Source organism: Carassius carassius, chromosome 43 (genome assembly GCF_963082965.1).
Source record: "Carassius carassius chromosome 43, fCarCar2.1, whole genome shotgun sequence".
NCBI lineage: Eukaryota > Metazoa > Chordata > Actinopteri > Cypriniformes > Cyprinidae > Carassius > Carassius carassius.
Window position 1 is genome coordinate 14,780,192 of NC_081797.1, and position 25,177 is coordinate 14,805,368.

Sequence of the window (25,177 nt, forward strand, 5' to 3'; positions counted from 1 at the left end):
AACAATAACCAACATCTGTCTTTCCGCCATAGCCAATAGTACCTCAATTAGGAGGTGTCCATGACAAAAAGCAACAACTTTTCCTAATTACAGGATGACGTTTTTCCAAGCTTCCCTGAAAACAGTTTTATGGCCTTTCTTGTACATATTCAAGTTTTTATATGACAGATAAACGCCAAAGGGTGACTTTCACCTGCAACCTATAACAAGGGGAGAGACATGGCATTAACCTGGGTGTAAGACTACACCTTTCCTGAATGTTCACACAGTTTAGCACTTCCTGTCTGGATGGATTTGCAACTTCTTTCTGCTGAAATGGTAGAATTGCTGTTATTATAAAAGTTTTTTTGTGCATTAGTAAGTGTTAGGCTTGCCTGTTGTGGCAGCTTTAAAGAGGAGTGTGCTTTGTCAGAGAGAACAACATGACTCAAGAATGAGAACCGGAGCCAACGGAAAAGAGGGTGGGGGGCCCTCACGTTTTTGTTCAGTGTACTCCAGATCCTTCCAATATTTCACAACTAATAAGTCCTTTTTAAGATTATTGGAACAATATGATATGTTAAAGTGATTGAAAAATTCCCTGTTTTGCTTGTCCATAAAATAAAAGTCGATCTGGTGTTCAAAACCCTCGACATACCTAAAAACTTCCAAAATAGTTTTTTTTCAGCGATGCCTTTTTAGAAGAACCATCTTTGGTTCCTCATACAACATTTCAGTGAACGGTTCCTAAAACGACCACTTTTTTAGTGAGAAGAACATTTTAAAAATCTAAAAAAAATAACTTTGTTTCTCCATAACCTTTTGTAGAATGTACATTTTCCATGTTAAAGATTCTTCATGGAACCAGATGCCAATAAAGAACCTTATTTTTTGGAGTGTATGAACAAAAACAGTTTAAACAGTCTTCAAAATATCACATTTTATGTTGTGCGGGAGAATTTGAAACAACATGAATTTTCATTACAGGTTAAATTTTCCTTAATAACAGTTTTAATATAAAACCTTGGATGCATTTTGTTATTATCCAGTGACATGAAAAATCAGAAAAGCTTGTCAGCTGTCAGGTAAAACATTTTTGTTCCCAAACATAAATACCCTCGGGGGACGGTCCATATAACTTACCGGACAGTCAACAACCCACAAAAGCTGGAAGCCATAACAAAACCTCCTCATGCAACCCATCATATCACTCACCTTCCAAGTTCTTCACCAATATCATAGAAATCCTCCACTTTTTGTTGATTGAACACAGCCATTCCTAATGTCCCCATTGATGATGATTGTGTCTCGGTAAACAGGGGACAGTGGGTCAACTCTGTCTTAAGGTGTCCCTCGAGGAGCACGCAGGCTTGGGGAAGTTCTGCAGCTCTGAAAGTCACAGGCACTCACATAAGCACTTGTTCCAGCATGCTGCACCAAATCCCTTACTTCCAAGAAGGTGTAAGAGCATGCATCTCATCTTTCTCACTTGGACATACTGTATAAGACAATGTGAGAATGTCACAAAATATACAGTTTTGCTTACTGGTGATGTAAGGTATGAAGGCACCAGACAAAAAGAGTCTTATTAAGGAAAAAACGGATGTATCAAGTCATTAAAAGAGATCAAATGACTTTCTTTATAAGAAAATGAGGGTTCAACGTCATGAGAATTATCCGGTGAAATTGAGACTGCTGTCTCATCATATAGGATACTGACTTACGGTTTCATTGTCATATAAGTAAGGAATGTAAACTATATTGATAATATCATGATAAACATGTATCTTACAGGTGAAAGAAAACACACTGTCGGCTACTGTAGTTTGTTGTATTCTATAACTAAGCGCAACATAATCATGATGAGAAACATTGACACCATAACATCTCTTCCTATGTCTTTGCTCACAAGTTTTACAAGACACAATGAACTACAAGAAGAAGTAGCTTTGACACTTTAAATGAATGAGAAAATGTGGGTTGTCTTACCTTTTCTTTTAAGAAATAACACTTATTTTACGGTATTCCGCTGATATTTGTAGCATATTGGCGGGTTCGAGCGCGTCTCTCGCGCACGTCGCGCTGTTGAACTGAGACTGAAGGAGCGCACGCGCTTAAGTTGTGAATCGCGCGCCACCTGTTGAGCGCAGCGGTGATGTCAGATTGGCGATTGTTTCCAGTGAATCAGTAGAACCGGTTTAAACACACCGGTGTAAACGAGTCATTTATGAAATAGCCATAGTTTGCAAATTAAAGTCTAATTTTATTAGAATTAAAGAAGTAGGGCAATTCATCTTTTTTTTTAAATCTAATGAACATTTAAGTCTGACTAAAAAATATTGTAGCTCGGCATGTTGAACACTTGGACAGACAGATGAATAACTAAACAAACAAACTCTACTGAATTGTAAACTTACAGACTACTGACTTTCGGAGAACGGGCTTTCGATTGAATGGAGAACCAAGTGAACTGAGATATCTGGAGAGAACCAAGAGTTTGACTGGTGCGGTAAAAAAAAAGAAGTTATTATAACAGCGGAAATGTTACAAATAATATGTACTGTAAATAGGGATTTGAGACAAGCTATTCAAACTGTTCCAAATACCGAATTGAGTCGGTCTCTCTTTCATATTTTTGAACACATTAGTCATGTCCATATTCGCGAACGAGTCGTTTATGGGATTCGGTTCCTTTACAGTGATTCAGTCAAACCCGGTTATCACCTTTGGATCAGATCTGACTCGCTCGCCGTGAATGTTGGGGTCTGGGATATAAAAAAAAAAATTATTAATGGTATTATTTACTCGCTTTTGCATGCGTTTGATCCGTCACGTTTGCAGTTTAATCTCCATCTGCTGGACATGGTAAGCAACAACAGAGGTTGCATCTGTCGACAAATATATGGGCATTGAATGTATTTATTTATACACGAAAATAGCATACAGCCTGTGTATTAACAGTATATTTTAGATCCTGTATGACTTACTATTTTAATATTATATAACCATTACAAAAACCGGAAAGATTTAAGATATGGTTACCCCTCTCTATTGTTGTGCTCATGCAGTTATTTCCTGTAGAAAAGATGTAGAAAGACCTTTGCAGCTGTTGTATTGTTTATGGAGGCGGCTACTGAGATGATTAAAAACTACACAAACAAAATGAAAACAATTTTATGCAATATAAATTTATTGGACGATCATGCATAAGTAAAAAAACTATAATAATAATTCAGAATTGGAGGATTATGATGTCACAGGACAAGTTTCAGAAACATTACCAAGAAAATCCGTAATTTTGTATACACACAAAGGCTTGTGCAACGCATTGCATCGAGCAACAGCATCAAAGATGGTTTGAAATCATAGCTTACTCACTGAAGACATAAGAAAACTGCTATAGCTCATATAACATACTTGACGGCTAAATAACAAGGAAAATATGAAAGATTATCAATACAACTAATTTCCCAACAAGTCTGAGACTGTGATTTGTAAAAACAGAATAAAATATGCATACATGGACTTAGTTTGACTTAAAACAACAAAGAATAACACACTTCTATTATAAGTGAATTGTGGGTGTCATGCAAAAACATGGCTGTTATGAGAGACCGGCTCCCACGGTAAAACCAAAGACCATCAGTTCGACATTTTTACATTTATCACATCCTGAGCAGACAGGAAGTACTGGTAGTTTGATTGAACACATATTTGCGTTTTTCCACTCCACCGACTGGATGGTGAATTTAGTCAAACTGAGTAAAATGTACCGAATGTTTAGAAAGAGGGCAGGCCTCGTAAACTTGAATTTGATTTACATCAAATTATCTCTCAATATAATACAAGTACTGATATGATCATCACAAGTAAATGAAGTTTAATAAGTGCAGCTGGAAGAAAAAGTGGTGGTGTCCAGGACTGTACATCCTAATATGTCCAGCATAATAATGTAGAAGAATTTTGACACTTGTCCAATCTGCACCAATCATTACCACCTAAATGCAATGTACCTAACTTACTTTAATACTGATTTTGGTCAATGTACAAATGGATGAAATACTGGACAAGAAAATGTAAAAAAAAAAAAAAAAAAAGACCACCATTTTGATAAATCAAAAGAAATACTCTTCTTTGGTCTCTCTGAGTCACAGTTTGTTGAATCAAATACACTGAAAAAAATAAGAAAAAAGAATAAGGCACAATGTGATTGGCTAATCAGTTTTTCAGGTCTGGTCCCTTATTGGCTGTGGTTCAGCTGTCCTCCTCGTCGTCACTGATGAGTGTGCGGCCGTCCAGGCTGTTGTCTCTCTCCCGCAGGAAGGTCTGACGGATGGCTTCCAGCTCGGTGAGCTCCAGACGGACCTTCTCCAGGTGGAACGTGCGACGGTTCTGGATCTGCCTCAGTGGGAATGGGTTCATGTCCACAAAGGCCATGCTCATCAACTTCCTATGAGAAACGCAAGATCATATATGACCACAAAACCAGTCATAAGGGTCAGTTTTTTTGAAACTGAGACGGATACATCATCTGAAAGTTGAATAAATAGAATAGGACAACTTTTTGAAAATCTGGAATCTGAGGGTGCAAAAAAATATCTAAATATTGTGAAAACTGTACAATGTATTGTTGGCTATTGCTAATTTAGCCCAGTGACTTATGATTGACTCCAGGCTAAAATATAAAACATATGGTAATAAATAAATTACAAATAATAGACAATGTTCATGCAAAAAGGTAGATGACATGAAACAAATTGCTGTTCTATTTCTAAAGAGTCAAACAGCAAAATACAATATATATTATAAACAATAACTTAAAACTACAAATGAAAGGTTTCACAAATATTTCAAAGCATTTTTAAGGGGAAAAATAGATCATATAAAATAAAAACTAATAATAATAAAATTAATAATAAAACATTATTATTACACACATTTAATAATTATAATAGAAAAAAATAATTTAATAATAATAATGTTTTATTTAATTTATTATTTATTATTTATGATAGATAGATAGATAGATAGATAGATAGATAGATAGATAGATAGATAGATAGATAAGATAACATTCCTGCAAAAAATGCATAAATATTTATAATATATTATAAAAAAAAATAGATATCTGTGTACTTCATTATTATTATTATTATTATTAAATTAGCAGAGGTATATCAAGTTGTTTTCCCAATTCTGATGAATCAATAATAATAATAATATAATAGTATTTTATTTATTATTGTTAATAATAACAAGTCCCCCCAAAATAAATAAAATAAACGTAGCCACTATAAATTATACAGTATAATAAGTGAAATAAAGCCAAAATAATAATTTTAAAAAGTCTTTAGAAGTATTTCTCATGATCATTTATTGCTATCCCTTACACCAGAAGCACAAACCTTGCATCCAAGATTGTACGTGTGAAATACCGAAGGTACTTGAAAATGGTCATGGGATCCTGGAGCTTTAGAAATTCCTCTTCTTTGTATTTGAAGAGTGCAAGAGCAAATCTGAAAATGATCTAAAAAGAGACATCAAAACGTATCAGCACACATGAAGTCCAACCACCCTGAAACAACCAGACAAATGTGACTCATTATTAATAATAAGAAAGCGGACTCAGAGTATTAAGGTTATTTTTATCTAAGAGTCTGAGAATGTTTCAGTAATCTCATGTCATCTGTATTGTGGTTATATAAACCTATTACAAAAATGAATAACTCCCAGGCTTCAAGGGAAACGTATGCAGTCAGTGCACAGCTGTTTGATTTAGAAGTTCAGTAGTATTCTGTGGTGAAGGTCCATGTCTACATAACTCTCCATACCTTGGGTCCCTCATAGAGAAAAGCGTCCCAGATCTTGAAGAGGATGTCACTGACCACACTGTCCACAAACACAACCAGGAACCAGTTGAAGGTGATGAGAGAGGTGTCCACCTTATAATGCTCAAAATGCGCATGAAGCCTAGGTAACTTCTCGCACATCAGGTCCTTCAACACACGCTGATCTACCTACATCAAAAACAATTCATTCAGTCACCATTAGAAGGTCTGGCAAAATCTAACCTTGCAATCAAGTCAGCAATGAAAAGCCTTAACAATAATGTGTTAAGTGTCAATAATGTGGTTTCAATTGAAAAGCACTTGGCTAGCTACTCTGCATACGAATATGCAATTAGTAACTAACGTAAAACATGAAAGTTTTCACGTTGCATAAGGCCAAACTGTACTAAAGTTTGCTCAACAAGCATGTGCATGTCTTGTCAATGGAAAGGAGCCTGAAAACTAAAAGTCACTGTGACAGATGACAGAATTGAAAAGACATGCTGTTAGCCTGCAGCTAGTGAGTCATATCCAGCAAACAAAGACATTGTCAAAGTCGTTGGGAATTTATCTTGACTGTGAAAGAGAGAACAATCTTGAAACAGTACCTGCGAGCCTAGCAGTGTCTTAGTGTAATAGTCACGTGGCATAAAAACCTCCACAATAGCCACCAGACACCAGAAAGCGTCTTCTTGGTCCAAATACAGGAGAGCAATAGCTGCCAGCCTGAAACAATCAGAAATCTCTTTCAGATTTTAAGTTGTTGATGTCACTTTAAGCCGGGCATACACTGTGCGATTTCGGCAAGGTACCAACTCACACTGTACGAGTAGATCTCATGCAATGTAAAGCCAAAGCTCACGATTTCTATGCGCTCACTGTACGGTCCAATCTTCGAGCTGCGATTTGACTGCTCACACTATACGTGGGGAATCAACTCGTAGGATCCCTCAGAACCCGGATATTTGTGGCTGTTTCAGAATAAACATGCTCTCCCGGGATAAACCATAGAGGGATAAACGCACTGCTTTGGTGATATGGCAATTCTGTGTGCTGAAACGTCCAAAAAATTAAAAATAAAAAAACCCGTAGGCGTTTCTGGATGCGCAGGTGGCTCGGAAGACGTGGCCAACATGGTTTATCCATTTTGCGACGCGAACTGGAGGTAAGCAGGCGTTTTCTTCTCTCTTTTATTTTTATTTTTCTTTGACATAACTCCACAAGTTTTCCCTCCATCACTTCAGTCAACACTACACGCCATGTCACCATGGTTTCGTTATGGTTTCGCGCATGCGCAGTGAGGGAAACGAGGAAAATCGGTTCGTAGCCCTGCTTCAATAGTGCGATACCTCACGAGAGGCGACCAAAATTTCTGACATGTCAGAAATCCATCCGACCAACTGATTGACGGTCGGGAGAGGTTAATCGCCTCTCGTTTCCCCTTGTATACTGCACGAACACTGCACGACAAACAATGCACGAAAATGCTGAAAATCGGCCCGACCCGAAAAAGAGTCGCACGAGTCAAAATTCAGCTCAAAATCGGATGAAAATCGCACAGTGTATGTCCGGCCTTAGACAAGTGGTCCAAACTCAATTCCTGGAGGGCCACAGCTCTGCAGAGTTTAGCTCCAATCAGCTTCAACTCACACCTGCTTGGAAGTTTCTAGTAATCTGGATCAGGTGTGTTTGATTAGGGTTGGAGCAAAACAGGAATTGAGTCTGAGACCGCTGCTTTAGACATTAAGAATGAATTTGAGAGCTGATGGAATCGCTTGAACCTGTTGAGGCCTTGGCAGTAGCCGATATCTGGATTCCTCCAGGAGAAAGCCAGCAGCACGTTCCTGAGTTTCTGGATGCCATCCGAGTCCGGAGAAGCATAGTGCTTGTTATTTGGAAGCGTCCGGAGAAGATCCAGCTCTATCTGCTTACAGGCTGGGTTTGGTTTTTCATTCACCGTGGACAGAAGGTTCTGGTAATAGTCTTTTGACACATCATCACGCATCTTCTTCACATGGAAGTTTACGCACCAGTTCCACACCTTGGAACGATGGTTATGGGGAACTCCACCTCGCATCAGCGCCTTAAGCTCTGGAGATCGAACCATCTCTCTGTTCATGGTGATGGCCAGGTAGTTGTCCCACTTTACTCTAACTGAGGTCTCCTGGTCTGTCAGGGAAAGGGACTTCAGGTCTAGCGCTCTCTTTTTTGCTTCGAGTTTTTCCTCATCATCCTCTTCCTCTGGGACAGTTTTGAAACCATAAACATCATACTCACTAAATGAGAAAGAAAACAGTGTCACGGGTTATAAGGTTTACAAGCAATTTGTTTAACAAAAGAGCCAACAATCTTCAAAGTAACAAAGCCAAATTTCATAGTAATAAGCAACTACTTGGCATAATTGAAACCAATCATGGCATGCAGATGGATCAAGAAGAGCATGACATGTTCTGTGGAACCAGGAAAACATCCTGTTCCTGTAGTCAAGAAGCATTTGAAGAACACTAACAAGACCAAACATGCTTGAAAGATGGTGACCGAGCAAGTTGTACAGTTTGATTTTGTAACAGAATGTTTGAAGTGGCCATATTCTAGAATTCTATATATTTTTTACCAACAAGTACCTACACTTGAAATGTTAGACAAAGTTTCTTGTACTAACAATCAGAATTTTCCTTTTGCATGACCATGTCTACCATCTCCCAGGCTCTTCCAATTAAACCTGATTATTTGCTACTGTACCTTTAAGACTGCAATATGCAAATTACTTCTGTTATGACCAATTGCATATGAAATGTTTAACAATTCCGGAATACTGAAAACATGTTGACATCTTAAAGGGATGCTCCACCCCAAAATGAAAATTTTGTCATTAATCACTTACCCCCATGTCGTTCCAAACCTGTAAAAGCTTAGTTCATCTTCGGAACACAATTTAAGATTATTTGGATGAAAATTGAAGGCTTGTGACTGTCCCATTAACGACTTTATTCAACAATTCGTCTCCTCTGCATCCCTCTGCATCACTGTAGTGCCATTTTGGAGAATATCCACAGAACACAAAGCAGCTTATGCCCTTCTGTGTCATCCGCGCTGCATGGATGCACTATTTTAATTTAAATCAAAGTTTAAATGCACGTCGCGGCTGACACAGAAGAGCATACACTGCTTGCGTACAGCTCATATTTTCCAAAATGGTGCTGCGGTGATGCGGAGACATACAGAGGAGACAAACTGTTGAATAAAGATATATTTGTTTTTTTGCATTCAAAAAGTATTTTCGATGCTACATAACGCTACAGTTGAACCACTGATGACAGACGGGCTATTCTGAGGACGTCTTTCATGCTTTTCGGGACTTTGACACTGTTATTTATTTGGCAGTTAATGGGACAGTCACAAGCCTCCCGGTTTTCATCCAAAATATCTTAAATTGTGTTCCGAAGTCAAAAAATATTTTACAGGTTTGGAACGACATGGGGGTAAGTGATTAATGACAAAATATCCCTTTAAAGGATGGCCAACATTTTTGCTGCTGAATTTGCATAAATTATCTAGATGCACTAGGGAAGTATACACTTAGTATCTGTACATATAAAAGCAAGGAAAATACTATTTTTCGTAAAATGATACCTGACAGCATTGGGTTTAAGGATAGGGTGTTCCTGTTGGTCTGCACTCTCCACCTCTAGTGCATCTTCTAGTAAGCGGGTGATGACCTCTCCGCTATGGGTCTGCTCTGAAGAGGAGCAAACGGGAGACTTCACTTCCTGTAGTAGAACCAGGTACTTACTCTCCACCTGACACAGCTTGGCCTCCAAACTGGTGCACTGCAGAACACACATCAAAGGAAAAAACAAAAAAGATTCTTCAGCAATCAAAAACATGCAGAGGCCACCTTGCAAAGGTTGAAATGGTAGGGAAAAGGAAATGCTAACATGGCACATAAAGAATCTGCAAAAACATCCAGGGTGGTTTGCATGCAGAGAGCAGCTAAAGTCACAGACCTTTGCCTCAAGTGCTTTCTCTCTGGATTCAGCATTTCTTCTTAAGACAGTCAACTCCAGAATCTCTTTGTTTAAGAAGTTATTTTGGGATTTGTAGCCCTGAAGACTGTCCTGGAAGTGTTAAAAACACAAAAAAGTATTTGTGAGAAACCAAAAATAAATTTACAAAACAGTATCTGAGAATTTAAATGGTCTTGTGATAAAAGACTCAAGACTTGACTTGGCCTCAACATCAAGGACTTCTAACATGCCTTAGTTTTGCATGCAACTCTTGCCTATGTCAGATATATTTCACCCTACTGATTTACAATCTCACAAAAATCTCATTTGTGATATGCATATACATATATATTTATATAGATATTTAGATATACACTATGTTGCCAAAAGTATTGGGATACCCCCCTCTAATGAACAGGTTTGACTTCCATGAGTACAAATCTTAATGTTTAAGCATATGTGACCATGGAGCACAAAACAAGTCATAAGTAGCACGGGTATATTTGTAGTAATAGTCAACGACACATTGGATGCTTCAAAATTACAGATTTTTCTTTTATGCCAAAAATCATAAGGATATTAAGTAAAGATCATGTTCCATGAAGATCTTTTGTAAATTTCCTACCATAAATATATCACAACTTAGTTTTTTATTAGTAATATTTATTGCTAAGGACATCAGTTGAAGAACTTTTATCAATAAATAACTTTTCTCAATAAACTTCTCAATGAGATTTTCTCAATATTTAGATTTTTTGCACCCTCAGATTCCCAATTTTCAAAGAGTTGTCTCTCAGCCAAATACTGTCCAATCCTAACAAACCAGAATTCAGTGGAAATGATGCACCCTTTTCTATTCTAACATGATAATGCCTCTGTGTGTAAGGCAAGGTTCAAAAATAAATTAATGATTCAGTCAGTGTGGAAGAACTTGACTTGTCTGTGGAAAGCCAAGTCCTCATCCCAGCTAAACATCTCTGGTGTGACTTTAAATGCAGACCTTGAGCCAAAAACTCATCACCAAACACCAATGACTTGTACACATGGGTACATTCATTTTAGACACTTCCAAATCTGTTGAAACTGAGGTGGAGAGATAATTTTTAAATACACAAATTATGTTTCCATCTTTGTTGCCACAGTTTTGGAATGGATTGTTTTTCTGTTCTAAAGAAGGGGGTGCTCCAATACTTTTGTCCATATAGTGTATGTAAAAGTAATTAGTGTCTGGTAATGAGTTTTTGGCTCAAGGTCTGCATTTAAAGTCACACCAGAGGTGTTCAGATGGGATTAGGACTTGGATTTCTACAGACCAGTCAAGTTTCCACACTGCCTGAATCATTAATTTCTTTTTGAACCTTGCATTATATACAGAGGCATTGTTATGTCAGAAAAATAAAGGGTCCTGTCCAAACTGCTGCTATAAAATTTGAAGCAAAGAATTCCCTAGAATATCACTGTATGCTTAAACATTAAGATTTGTATTCATGGAAATTATTATAGTCAAACCTGTTCATTAGAAGGGGTGTCCGAATACTTTTGGCAATATGGTGTATATACAGTATTAGAATGTTCTTGCGCTACCTTCAGGATATTCAAGTCGTGTTGTTCCCTAGTTGCACTTGGTGAGTTACATTCAGCCGGCTGGGTTCCTTCATTACCACTCTGCTGGGAAAGTTTCATTATGACTTCGTCCTTGGCCTGAATGGTCTCCATGAGCATGCCCAGCTGTTCATTTATCTCCCCAATTTTGATCTTCAAACTCTTCAACTCCTGTTGAAGACTCTCCTTCACCAATGCTAGCTTCTCCATGTGACCACAAAGGTCTTTGATCTGGCTGTCCCGCTCTGCCAGGGCTCTGTCCATCTCATTCGCAGCTTGGTTATGACTGTGAGGCCCCATATTCCCAGGAGACACTGTGGAACGCCAATCGCATTGGGAGCTACGAAGTGTTTGTTGGAGAAGACGAACCAACTCCTGGTAAAAGAGAATACTTTGTGAAGCTCAAGCCTCTGAGATAGTTCAGCAGATGAATTACTCTGATAAACTACTCAAAAACACCAGGTGAAAAAGCAAAATGGGGATCCTAAATCCTGAGGTCAAAGTTCGCACTGGTAGCCAACTCTGGTCCTGGAGGGTCACTGTTCTGCATAGTTTAGCTCCAACCCTAATCAAACACATCTGCCTGTAGCTTTCTAGTGATCTTGAAGACATTAAATAACTTATTCAGGTGTGTTGGGTTGGAGCTAAAGTCTGCAGGACAGTGGACCTCCAGGACCGAAGTTGCCCAGCCCTTCTATAGCGGTCAGCTCCAGCCCTAATCAAACACACTTGAATCAACTAATCAATGTGTTCTGAATTACTTAACATGCAGGGGTGTTGAAGCAGAACTGGAACTAAAAGTAACAGTAACGTCTCTTTACATACGATCGACGAAATTACTAATTTTACATTAATTTTCCTTGGCACAATAAATATCAATTGAACTCAGAACACCTGCTTTGGTAGCACTCTTAATGGGATACTCCACCCCAGAAGGAAAATTTTGTCATTAATCACTTACCCCCATGTCGTTCCAAACCCATAAAAGCTTGTTTGTCTTCGGAACACAATATAAGATATTTTGGATGAAAACCGGGAGGCTTGTGAGTTTGTAAATAGCACTATCAAGGCCCAGAAAAGCATAAAAGACATTGTCAAAATAGTCCTTCTGCCTTGAGTGGTTCAACCGTAATGTTACGAAGCAATGAGAATACCTTTTGTAAGCAAAGAAAACAAAAATAACGACTTTATTTAACAATTTGTCTCCTCCGCGTCACCATAGCACCATTTTGTAAAGTCGTATCCACTGAACACAAACTGCGTATGCTTTATGTGGATATATTTTCTACGTTTATGCTTTGATTTGAACGAAAACAGCGTTTCTGTGTGGTGCGGCCTCTATCAGAACAACATACACAGTTTGTGTTCAGTGGATACTCTCCACAATGGTGCTACGGTCAAGCGGAGGAGACGAATTGTCGAATAAAGTCGTTATTTTTATTTTCTTTGCGTACAAAAAGTATTCTCATCGCTTCATAAAATTCAAATTGAACCACTGATGGCAGATGGACTATTTTGATGATGTCTTTCAACCTTTTCTGGACCTTGACAGTGTAATTTATTTGGCAGTCTATGGGACAGTCACAAGCCTCCCAGTTTTCATCCAAAATATTTTAAATTGTCTTCCGAATATGAATAAAGCTTTTACAGGTTTGGAACGACACGGGGGTAAATGATTACACATTTTCATTTTGGGTTGGAGTAACCCTTTAACTGGGGTCAAAATAAGTCCGGGGCTTGTTTGGGATGAAGTAATTTGTGTTAAATTCTGACCCTAGAATAGTTTGATTTTGTATTAGGTACATTGTTTACCAAATCAGATAAGAGAGAGAGAAAGGTTTTGTTAACTTGCAGCTATCAAATTACACTTATCTGGTGAATTATTACCAAACTGATACAACAAAAAAGAAACCTGGAAAATCAAATAAAGTTAACCATTAATCTGTGAAAACATTCAATTTACCAGTTTCAAAAGTCTGCACATGATGCAACCCGAACTATGAAAGGAACTGAAATTCAGGTTCAAAGAAAGACCCATTGCTCAGTTTGTCTTTGGATCACATTTTAGTTTAGATTTTGAAAGATACTTTTCTCACAAAGATTTTTTTTTTTAAGTTGTAAAATGTAATTTTTGTAAGTTTTTCAGCATGTTTGAATAAAACGCAACAGTATTTTCGGTCATTAAGTCAAAATCACACCTAATTAAGTGAGTAACTGAACAATTATTTTGGGAATATGCAAATCGTAAAGAAAACATGTTAATAAAATATTATCAATAATGTTGTAAATATGAATAAACCCAGTATTGTTTATAAGTTATACAGAATCATTATCTCAAGTTGCTAGTATGTTAAAAGCACAGCCAGGGGCCAAAAGAGAACTTTAAAGGTAAAAGCACAACAACAGTACCCATTTTGTGGTTCTCAAGGCCTTTGCTTAAGATGTGCTGACACCTTTCAGAAAAGTAAACAGATATATACGGCTGATGTAAGAAATGGCTTACTGCATCAAAACTTGAAGGTAGATATAAGAAAAGTCTTTGAATTATAAATGTAGAGGATGAGCAGAATAAACAGACACTGTGTCAACATTCACTTGCATATGGGAAATCCCCACGTATGAGTATGACAAGGAATAAGGAACTATTAGCAAACAGCTATAAACATCCTATAAAAAAAATGCCAGCATGGTACAACATGGGAAAAAAATGTAACTCGAAATAAAATAATTGCTTACACACGTTTACCGGCTGCCATCCCAGAAGCAAATACTGTACTTACGGAACATGTCGAGAATTGGGATGGGATTGCAAATTAACATTTTATACTAACACAAGCTTGCATTTTGCACCACAAAAATAAAATACAGTTTATGACCTTTTAAGTGCATTAAACTTAAGAGTGTCTTAATAGTTAAAAAAAATCTGGTCCCTACTAGGGGTGGACGATATGACCAAAATCTTATATCTCAAAATGAGTACTTTTATTTCATGGTAACCATTCATATTACAATATAGTTATATTTGCTTTAAATAAGGTCTATATGATATCAAAATTTTGATAGTATAGACATTTCATAATTCTTGTCACCAGTGTCAATATAACCCACACACACACTATGGCTGTGTATTGGCAAGAATCTGGCGATACGATAAGTATCACAATACAGCGGTTGCGATACGATATGTTGCGATACATAGGAATAGGATATATTTTTAGGAAAGCTGTCATTAAGAACACAATTCAATTCAAGTTTATTTGCGTATATAGCACTTATTACAAATAAAGCTTCAGGTGTGACGCGCTGCAACCCTACCGCCCCCCTTGACCCACCCCGTGCGAGCCCCTCTTCACAAGGAACGAAAAGCCCAAATGACGGCACACTTCAGCCTTGTACACTGAACATGGACAATTCTTTCATCCTCCATTACTAGCAGCGAATATTAATATTAATGTTAAAATTAGTGGCGTGCCACTAGCAGTCGGAATGTAAACTCAAAACGAAACTGCCATGAATCTTGTATATATATATATATATATATATTTTTTTTTTTATATCGATATTCCATTTTTGAGAATCGATACAGTATTGCCAAACAAAATATTGCGATGCGATACGTGTATCGATATTTTCTTACAACCCTAACACACTCACAAAAAAATAATACTAGCCTAAATTTAAAACAAAAACTAAACTCAAGCTCACTGAGGATAAGTAAACAGTCAGCGATTAAATTAGAGAGAAAAAAATTTTGCAGGCAAAGGCACAAAAAACAAAAACATAATTGACAGAGCAGCTGTCACTTAAAGAACTGCCTTGATTTAATCTACTGTTAAAAATGTATTTTCTTTCTCAACTGTTTGCTTTCACTTAAGACCTAAATTCAACCCTCTACATTGCGAGTAAATCACTTGCATATGCGACTAAGTCTTCACTCCGGCGACTAAATGATGTCTAATATTAGCCAATGGCTAATAAATTCACAGATTTTACTCGCCAGTGTTTGAGCTGTAGGCTAAGTATAAGTTTAACAAAGTTATATTTTCATTCGTCGAACACTCTCTGTCAAGCGATCTGGGATATTTTTCAGTTCATCTCAATGGACGCGCAGCACACGTGTTTGTGTATTTGGCTTACCTTAAACTCTAGTGTGAAGGCGCACGACTCGCATCGCGTTCTCTCACATGCGCGAAGTGGGCGGATCTAATGCACAAACAGCAATCTCAGTGGCTGGTGCTCACTTATTATCGTCCCTGTTTTGATTTCAGCAAATCAGTTCCCGTGAATGGACTCAACCTGATTAATATTCATGAATCCAGCAGCTCGTTCATCCGTAGTGCATTTTTTACTGTTCTTATTAGTGGAATTCATATTATTATTATTATCAGTATTATTGTTCGTTTTTTTCCCAATTTTTTTTTTTTTTATATACAGGAACACTGAATGACAAACAAAGCACCACCACCAGTCCTAAATTCAGTTAAAATGTCAATGCATTCATAGATGGTTATCAAATTAATTATAATTACTAAAGTTCTATCATTAAATAGTACTTGATTATCCAGATATCATATTATAATGCTTGACTGACTGATGTTAAGAGTGTTTCAGGTATATATATATCAGTCTGGCGGGTAAACTAAAACATTGACTTGCCAATGGCTAGGTGGCCATAGAGGGTTGTGAATTGTTGTTTTTATGAGGATAATTGCAGCGCTCCGAAAATGAATTGCGAAATTATTTATTTTTTGCTACTAATTACGTTTCAATGGCTTAAAATCACCCACCCCTAGTCCCTACCTGAGGTATCGTACCTTCTGACCGACGAGCTCTTCTCTGAGCTGGTTCTCTTGCTCCTGAAGGCGATTGATCTCCTCCTGCTGGCTCTGAATGCGGAGCTGGAGTTCAGATGTCTTGGTCCCATTACATTCAACCGGCGAGCTCTCTCCACTGCGGTTGGGTTTCCCAGAGCCCATGTGAAAGGGCCGTTTCATTCTCGAGGGGTTGCGGAAGTCAAACGTGAATGCTGAGCCAATGGAGTCTGTGGGCAGTGACAAGACAGACACAGTTTCAGAGGCCTTCAGTTTAACTGAATCATTTGTGTGTCATTAAAATGTCTGAACGATCATCTTACATCGTTGAAGGTGAGATGGGCTTTCCCGGCGTTGACTGTTAGGTGTAGTTTTGTGCTCTAGTGTGTCTTTGGTTGGAGGATCCACCATCTCCCAGTCCTCACTGCTGGCTGTGTAAAACACACTGCGCCTGTTTTCTCCTCTGCCGGCCCGCAGGTGAGACATGCTATTTCTGATAGAGAATCAAGGAAATGTTATCATGAAATATAGGTACAGACAAGCAAAATCTATTTCATGTAATGTGTAACACTATACCACAGTATATTGCCAAATATTGTCAAGAGATAACTCAAAACCTGGAAATGTTAAAGAATTTCCACTCAAACATGTAATATGGCACACGTCTTTGTTACATGTGTCTTGCTGTCAGCATGTTCTGCGAATATTGTTTTTTAACCTCTCTCACATGACATTTATAAGTCTTCTTTTATTTGTACTAAGGGTCAAAGTATTCGATTTCCAGCCTCCTAAAAGTTAACATGGAGCTGCTGTAGAATTTCCAGCTATTCTAGTTTGTTTATCTTTGCTGAAACCCAGATTCAGACCTCTGGCCGACTTCAGCGTTGCGTCCAAAGTCTTTTGGAAAGTTTGAAAAAAAGTTCACACATGGCACCGGTTGGGAAAGTAGTTAAATATGAATAATTCTAAATCAAGATACAGATGTACCTGTCATTTTGTCCATTTATAATTAGACCTGCATAAATAAAGAATATTTAAAGTGACAAATTCTTCCGACTCTCAACCACAATATCAAAAATACTTAAATATACTTAAACCTTGATGCCAATAGCTGTCCATCCTAGTGTGAGTTTCCTAACTTCCTACCTGATCTCAGAGCCCCAGTGTCGGAGGGAGTTGAGAGCTGCGTTGGGTGGTGCTACAGGGTTACGCAACGACTGGAGCCTAACCAGCCCATCACTCTCCATATCCACAGCAAAGTCACTCCGAACACTTTCCATGCTCTCGTTGGGCTTCTCACAGAGCATTGCTTCTACAACATCACAGTCACAGTTCGAGTTATCAGTGTTCATTTGCATTTCTCAACAGTCACAGTAAACCTGCACTAATGAGAAAAAAGTTATTTCATCCTGCAAAAGGCCTTTTGTATCCCTCATTAACATATGTTCAAATAATGACTTTATTCATAAATAGCCGACAATTCAGCAATGTTTCTTGATGGGTTTTCCAACTAACAGTGGTAACAGGGTTGACAGTTTGTTGTATGAATAAAAACGAATTAAAAGAAATGTAAAATTATGATTTATGCATAGATTAAGAAATTATTTTAAAAGAAATGAAAGGTGTTTCCCCAAGTTATGCAACCCTGTTACAATTAAATATCCCTTATTATTAATTTACTTATACTGTGAACTGTAAAAAGACAAATGTCTTCTCTTTTTTTATATATATATAAAGTTGTTCATCAGTTTTTGTATTTTTGTCCAAGGAGGACAATCTTAAATGATCAACCCTGTTACTGTGATATTGTACAGTAAATAATTGATTATAGTAAAGCAGATTTATAGAATCATCAGTAGGGCCCTATGATTTCCACGATGCATTATTTTTTAAAGGAATACTCACACAATATTTCTTCCAAGTTTTATTTTTAATAGTAAATCCCCTTAGTTTACAAAAAAAATGTTTGTTTAATTTTCAATAATTAAAAGAAAAATTAAATGAATGTTTTATGTCTTCATTTGATAACCAGAACATTTTTAATGCACAACAGAATTTCTGAGGAAAAAAAAACATTTCATAAGGCTATTTTAAGAATAAATTAAGTTGTTTTTATGCATTTAAATAATTAGACATGCTAAAACACAGAATTAGGTAACAATAAAACATATGGTGAGGAAAAAATTAAACATTTCATAGGGCCCTAAACATGTAATGTTTGAATGATTGTTAAACTTTTAATAAATTGTTGTATGTGTATAAATGTTATTATACACATACAACAATTAAACATGCTTTTTGATTAATACAATTAAATTTAACCATTAAAAAGTAGTTGAGAAAAATTAAAAGAAAAAAAATGGAATCCAGAAAATTTAAAACGGAAAAAACAGAATTTTGAAAAAAAAAAAAACGGATTTCATAGGGCCCTACATCAGCAATAAACTCGATTTCTAAAAATCACCTTGTAGTTCCATGCACAAGGTTAGTAATGTCTAAATAAACTCTAAAATTGTCAAACCTGTTAGTTAACTTGCAGCATATATGTGTATTATTATGCTGACAGTTCTAAACAAACATGTCGGTTGACTTTCACCTAGAAGCAGCGTTGCTATGGATTATGGACAGAAGTTATGTTTTAAAGTTAAAACATATGATACATTTTTTCATGACAAACATGCAGCATTTCACTTCACTAGATGTTAACTGATGGCCTGGAGTGGATTATTGTGATGTTTGCATCAGCTGTTTAGACTCAAGCAAGTTATAGCAATGTTTAGACTCAATAGCAAGTTATGTAACGTTACATTACTCCAAATCTGTTCTGATGAAGAAACAAACTCATCTACATCTTTGATGGCCTCATCTAACTTGCTTTCTAATTGAACCATTATTAGGGCTGTAGCTATCGAATATTTTAGTAATCGAGTATTCTACCAAAAATTCCATCGATTAATCGGATAAAATGTGTTTTTGCTTAATTTAAGTGTAATATTAATTATGCAAGAGAAATTAAAGGGTTAGTTCGCCCAATTTGCAAAATTATGTAATTAATAACTCACCCTCATGTCGTTCCAAACCCGTAAGACCTCAGTTTATTTTTGGAACACAGTTTAAGATATTTTAGATTTAGTCCGAGAGCTCTCAGTCCCTCCATTGAAGCTGTGTGTACGGTATACTGTCCATGTCCAGAAAGGTGATAAAAACATCTTCAAAGTAGTCCATGTGACATCAGAGGGTCAGTTAGAATTTTTTGAAGCATCGAAAATACATTTTGGTCCAAAACTTGCAAAAACGACTTTATTCAGCATTGTCTTCTCTTTCGTGTCTGTTGTAAGACAGTTAAAAAAAAAGTTTTGACGGGTTGACGTACCTTTACAGTTCTGTGTATCTGATGTGACGCTAGTTTTACTCAAATCAAACGGTCAAATGCTCATGAAGTTACTGTCAGAGCAGTTCTGGAGATGTTGTTCATGCGTTCATGTCCTTATTTAGTGAGACAGCAGACGCTGAAATCACCGGAGCGTCACGCGCGCTTCCGTGTGTTTAATGAATGAAGAAGCGCTTCTGCTCCATTCATTAACAGAGATACGCAGAAAATGCAGGATTCATATTTAAATAGACTGTTCCGGCTTAATATTCACAGATATTAGTCCATATCGTGATTTGATGTAAGTGCAATGACCTATTTTTGATAAATTCATTCAAAATTTGGCAAATTCCGTGCCATTCCGCGTTAAACTGTAAAATCAGTTTTTATGACTGGATTCCGCGATTCCCTCTGCGTTTTCTGCATAGCGGAAACCACAGGGCCCTAAAAACGGCACACTAAATTAGTATGTTTATATGCTGAGCTATAATCTTCATATAATGAAAATACAGTATTTTGGAAGAAACAAATACATAAATTCCTCTCCGACTCGATAAAAATGATACTGACTCAAAACTAGGGATGTAAAGATTAACCACGAGCCGGTTGAAAATCGATTCAAATATGTAATAATTCAAATCGGTTGAGATGCTAAACAAATCTTGATTCAATTAGGGGTAAGAGTTTATATGAATGTATGTCTGAGGGAAACTTATTTTCTTTAAAAAGTTAAGATGGTATGCTTTCTTTTCATCTTGCCTCTGTATAATGTATATTTAAATTAATTGCAGCTCTGCTTTGTTTACAGCAGAAACCAAGGAAACGCTTTAAGAGCCACCTGCTGACAGAGAGTGAATCTGCATCTCGTTCAGCTCGTCTGCGGTTTCTGTTTCAATAGATTTTTTTTTTTTATGTATAGTTTCACAAAACTGAAGTCAAACCATTCAGTTTTTGCTTCAAATTTCGAAATTATAAAATCTAATTTAGATTAAAAACTGCTCATGTTTCCATATATTTTGTTTATATGAAGAGATTTATTTTATTTGCGTTACTAATTTATTTTAAAAATTCTATTTAGTTTTGTTATTTACATTCACATTATATTTAAATTTTGTATTTAGCAGATGCTTTTATCCAAAGCGACATACAAATGATGACAATAGAAGCAGTCAAACCTAACAAAAGAGCAATAATATGCTAAAATATAAAGTGCAATATTTCAATTTCACAAAGAAAAGTGCAGCATTTTGTCCAAGAAGTAATAAAAGGACACATTTAATTTATAATTTGTCTTAAATCACATTTTGTAAAAATAAATAAAAATAAATCGTGAATCGAATCGTGAGTTAAGTGAATCTTTATATACCTACTCATATCTAGATTTTAAATATAGCTGTACTATCATTAAATAAGACAAACATTAATGTGATACCAAGAAAGCTTACTATAATTAAGCTTTACTTTACTAATGTTCTCATTACAAAGGTCAGTAACAACGATGTTAATTAATTTAATTCAATGATTACTGAGATTCATCACAGGTGCATTTGTTTTCTGTTAATTAAAAATGACTTGTGACATAAGTGACAGTAATAAGGAGGAAGCACACTGGCTTAGTGTATTGGTTCTGCCTTTTGACTTCTAAAATAATACTAAATGCTACAGCTATTCTCATACAGCAGAAACCACAAAACTGTCTGGGGTTTTTTGTGGTCAGGTTTAGAGGACCTTTATAGCCCTTCATTAAAAGGAAACAGAAATCAAGAAAAAACTTGTGCACAAATGTGTATGCAAAACTAATATTCATGCAATTTGAGTAAGACTAAAAATATTTTTACATTTATCACAATCAACAGAAAATGTAATACTACATATTCACGGACACAAAATAACCTTTTATTACTCACACGCTTTCTAAAAGCAGGAGACTAAACAAAGTAACTTCACAAGACCTGAGGAATCATGCACAGTTATGATCTTTGACTCACCTCACATGACAAGCAACAACAAACTACAATACGGCAACATCAAAAAAATCCATGTCAATAGAGGCTATGACCAACAGCTGATTTTTATCATTCTTTATTTCAGTGCATTGTGTGTTCGTCACGGTCTGCTTACTTCTCCATATATCTCACCTGCATCTTTGGCCACCAGGCCCGTATGTGGATAACACGGGGTGGGGGAGCACCAGCTGTCTCTGTGGCCAGACATGTTGCAGAACTCCCATCGTTTCTGCTGTAACTGCTGCAGCCAATAATGCATCACCTGCCTGTTGGGCGCCTGCACGCAGAAAAGGGAAAGAAAAGTAGTGTGAAACCAAGGTTCAATTTTGCTCTGTTACTTTGTGTTATAACAGTCGTCTAGGGAGGAACAGGGTCAGGTGTGAATGTGACTGGCCCCTTTGAGAATCATGATGCTTGTTTCGTTCTCAGTTCCAGTTCACAGTTCGGTGATGAAGCTGCTCTTTAACTGTGACCAACAAAATACATTTAAAAACAGAAAAAATCTTTTAACACTAATAAATTGTCAATGACTGTATCCACAAAGAAAAACAGAAGGTTTTGGAAACATACTCTTTGTATTCATATGTCTTTGAAAATCTTTACACGTAATGCACCTTTAAATATCATCAAGTGAAAACTACTAACAATTATTTTCCTTTACAAACTACCAGTAAAATGTACTGCTTACAAATATCATGAATCATTAATTCATAAACACCACTATATTTGGGGGCACATGATATTTTACATCATCAGATAGATGTTATTAATAAATAATTATTTATAGATATTTATTTTCAATCATTAATAATTATTTATTTATCATATTTATATTTGTGTATGTATATATTAATTCATATTTCATTAAAAAATATATATGTATATATATGTATATATATGTATATATATATATATATATATATATATTATAAATACAGTATTCAACATTTGAATTGGATCAAAACCTTTAATCAAAGTTGTCCTAAAACCAAAATGCATTCTTCTCTTAGGACAACTTTGATGAACATTTTTATCCACTTCAAATGTTGAATACTCTGTGTGTGTATTATATATATATATATATATATATATATATATACATATACATATATATATATATTATTGCTGTCAAACGATTATTCGCAATTAATCACATCCAAAATAAAAGTTTTTGTTAACATGATAAATGTGTACATTGTATATTTATTATGTATGTATAAATATACACACATACAGAATACAGTACATTTTAAAATATATACATGTATATTTATATACATATAATTTATATTATATATAAATGTATTTAATATATAAACATAATTTTTTTTCTGAAATTTATGCAAGCTTGTGTGTGTATTTATATATACATAATAAATATACACAGTACATACACATATTTTATGTACAAAAACACTTTTATTTTGGATATGATTAATCATTTGATATTATATATGAATATAGATATTCATTAGATATATAGATAGACTGATATAATTTCTATTTTTATTATATAATTTCATGATTTTTTATTTATTTATTGGTTGATTGCATTTTAGTTGCACCACATGATTTTTATTTGGTTGAAAGACATTTTAAATATTAGGCACTGAGCAGTAAAGCAGTCATGTTCGATCTTTTTTATGAAATAATTTCCTTTAATTAGTTTTTTTCTTCTTTATTATGACATCAGGACAGCTGTGTTTGTATTACCCTGACATTTTCGACTTTATGTTCCTGGAAAATATTAAAAATCAATTTTACTTCAGAGGATAAAAACCTGCTAATATGTACATTATTATTTATTTTTTTTACATGCATTTTTAATAAAGTTTTGAACAACAGACTATTGAAACCCATAATGCATTTAGTCAAGGGATACACACGGCTCATCTTCAGTCAGTACAGGCATGCTGGAAACTGCGCCAGTCTCACTGACGATCTGTTGGAAGACATTCCCTTCAACCTAGATCCTGATCACAAATAGCTACACCACATCGTCATGAGGGCCCGAAATTACATGCAGTGTGAAATACATTTTCTAGAAAAGCTGAGAAAGCGACATCCTGTTAAATTACTAAACAGATTCAGATCTGATGAAACCGCTTTCTGTGTCCAGCAAGAAGACCATACTAGTGCAGAGCTTGCACAATTACAAGAGCAATCTTGTGTTATAGTCCTACATTCTCCAGTCATGAGGCAAGATGTTTAGAGCATTGATGAGTCCAGTATGTTATATTGTATCCTGACAACAGAGTCACTGTGCTTTGTGTAAAGAAACATTCCCATCTCAGTACATGTGTCCTTAAATAAATAATAAATATCTGTTATCCAAAATGTCATATTATAATTTTAGGGGCTACCTTTACATATTCATATACAATTTACATTAAACAATTAAATTACAATATTTTCAGGTTTCATTCTCATTTTAGTTACAATTTTTCATTTGTTTTTTATTCATTTCAGTATATTTCTTTTTTTTAATTCATAACATATTTTTAAAATACATTATAAATTATTATTTTAATAAAAATACTAATATTTAGTACAATATTTATAATTTATCATATTTAAAATAATAACCCTGATAATAGGAAAACTGAGTGAAATTATCTTAAAATGGAAAATACGCTTTTGACAGTATAAGGATGGTCTGTAACCACTTGTTGCATGTAATAAAGTCAGTTTACAATATTATAATGCACTAAGATAATCATTCTTCAATATGAAGCCAATAAATTCAGTGCAGTTAATCTTTCTATGGAAATGCATTTGGTTTTTATGAGCACAGGCAGATGTATAATATCAACATACCTTCAGCAGAAACTCCTTCCCCTCGGTGTGGATCTCAAAGAGCCCCTCTTCCACCTCCACATCATAGTTGAAACAAGCGTCCGCTATTTCAATATGTCCCAGTGGAAGGGCGTCTTGAGGAGTCTTAAAATAATACAAGTAACATTTTCTGGGGTCGTACACAAACCAGCGCGTTTTGAAGCCTCTCAGGGGCCCTTTCCCTGTCAGTTTGTTCAGGTAACCGCACAATTTGACGCTCTGCTCCTTCGTGGCCTCGCAGTCGGACACATCGAAAGACCTGGCCGCCTGGATCCGGGAAATCCTGCTGGGGTTGGCAGCGCTGTCATCCTCCCCGTGCATCTTTCTCTGGACTTTCTTCTCCTCTGTCAGCGGACACAAACTTTCCATCCGCGTGACGTGACGTCACGTGACTTCCATTCCCGTGCGGCTGCCGCGGAGGATGACGGGACATGTGGTCTTACTGTAGCTAGTGTACTGGAATATGGTTAAATATGGGATATTCGATCGAGATACTGAAAACAATTAATTTGCATTTTAGTTTTTGGTTAATAGCTGAAAAATATAATTAAAATTATATAGTAGCCTATAGAACAATGCATAACAAAATGATAACAATAATGACAATAATAATAATTATAAAAAAAATATAACCTGTACAAACAATATAATATAATAACATATAATATAATATAATATAATAACATATAATATAATATAATTTAATAACATTTATCATAATAGAAAATGGATGGATGCA

The 25,177-nt window shown here is 35.9% G+C and overlaps 2 protein-coding genes across 3 annotated transcripts in view; both read right to left on the minus strand.

Moving 5' to 3' along the window:
• Positions 1–2,101, minus strand: part of dapk2b (death-associated protein kinase 2b) — a 29,244-nt gene extending 27,143 nt beyond the window's left edge. For both annotated transcript variants that reach the window (XM_059536188.1, XM_059536189.1), the window contains exons 1-2: positions 1,969–2,101; positions 1,195–1,368 (exon numbers count right to left, since the gene is read on the minus strand). In XM_059536188.1, the coding sequence (XP_059392171.1) occupies positions 1,195–1,271 (77 nt within the window). In that variant the 5' untranslated portion in view covers positions 1,272–1,368; positions 1,969–2,101. The remainder of the gene's footprint in view (positions 1–1,194; positions 1,369–1,968) is intronic.
• Positions 2,102–4,078: 1,977 nt separating this feature from the next.
• Positions 4,079–24,871, minus strand: LOC132125464 (TBC1 domain family member 2B-like). Its single transcript, XM_059536907.1, has 13 exons — positions 24,421–24,871; positions 21,736–21,880; positions 17,374–17,539; positions 16,551–16,720; positions 16,231–16,457; positions 11,399–11,791; positions 9,815–9,925; positions 9,441–9,637; positions 7,589–8,083; positions 6,416–6,533; positions 5,811–5,996; positions 5,385–5,506; positions 4,079–4,429 (listed from the first exon to the last, which is right to left on the minus strand). Exons 1-13 carry the CDS (start codon positions 24,805–24,807, stop codon positions 4,234–4,236), a joined length of 2,913 nt encoding a protein of 970 aa, XP_059392890.1. The 5' UTR covers positions 24,808–24,871; the 3' UTR covers positions 4,079–4,233.
• Between the last annotated feature and the right edge of the window lie 306 nt (positions 24,872–25,177).

Bases quoted from the DNA above. Each gene is read 5' to 3' on its own strand.
- LOC132125464 (XM_059536907.1), bottom strand. From the start codon at position 24,807: ATGGAAAGTTTGTGTCCGCTGACAGAGGAGAAGAAAGTCCAGAGAAAG. The intron at 21,881-24,420 runs GTATGTTGATAT...TTCTGCGTGCAG, and splicing joins GGAAGGAGTTTCTGCTGAAG to GCGCCCAACAGGCAGGTGAT. The intron at 11,792-16,230 runs GTACGATACCTC...CTCTTTTACCAG, and splicing joins AAGAGCTCGTCGGTCAGAAG to GAGTTGGTTCGTCTTCTCCA.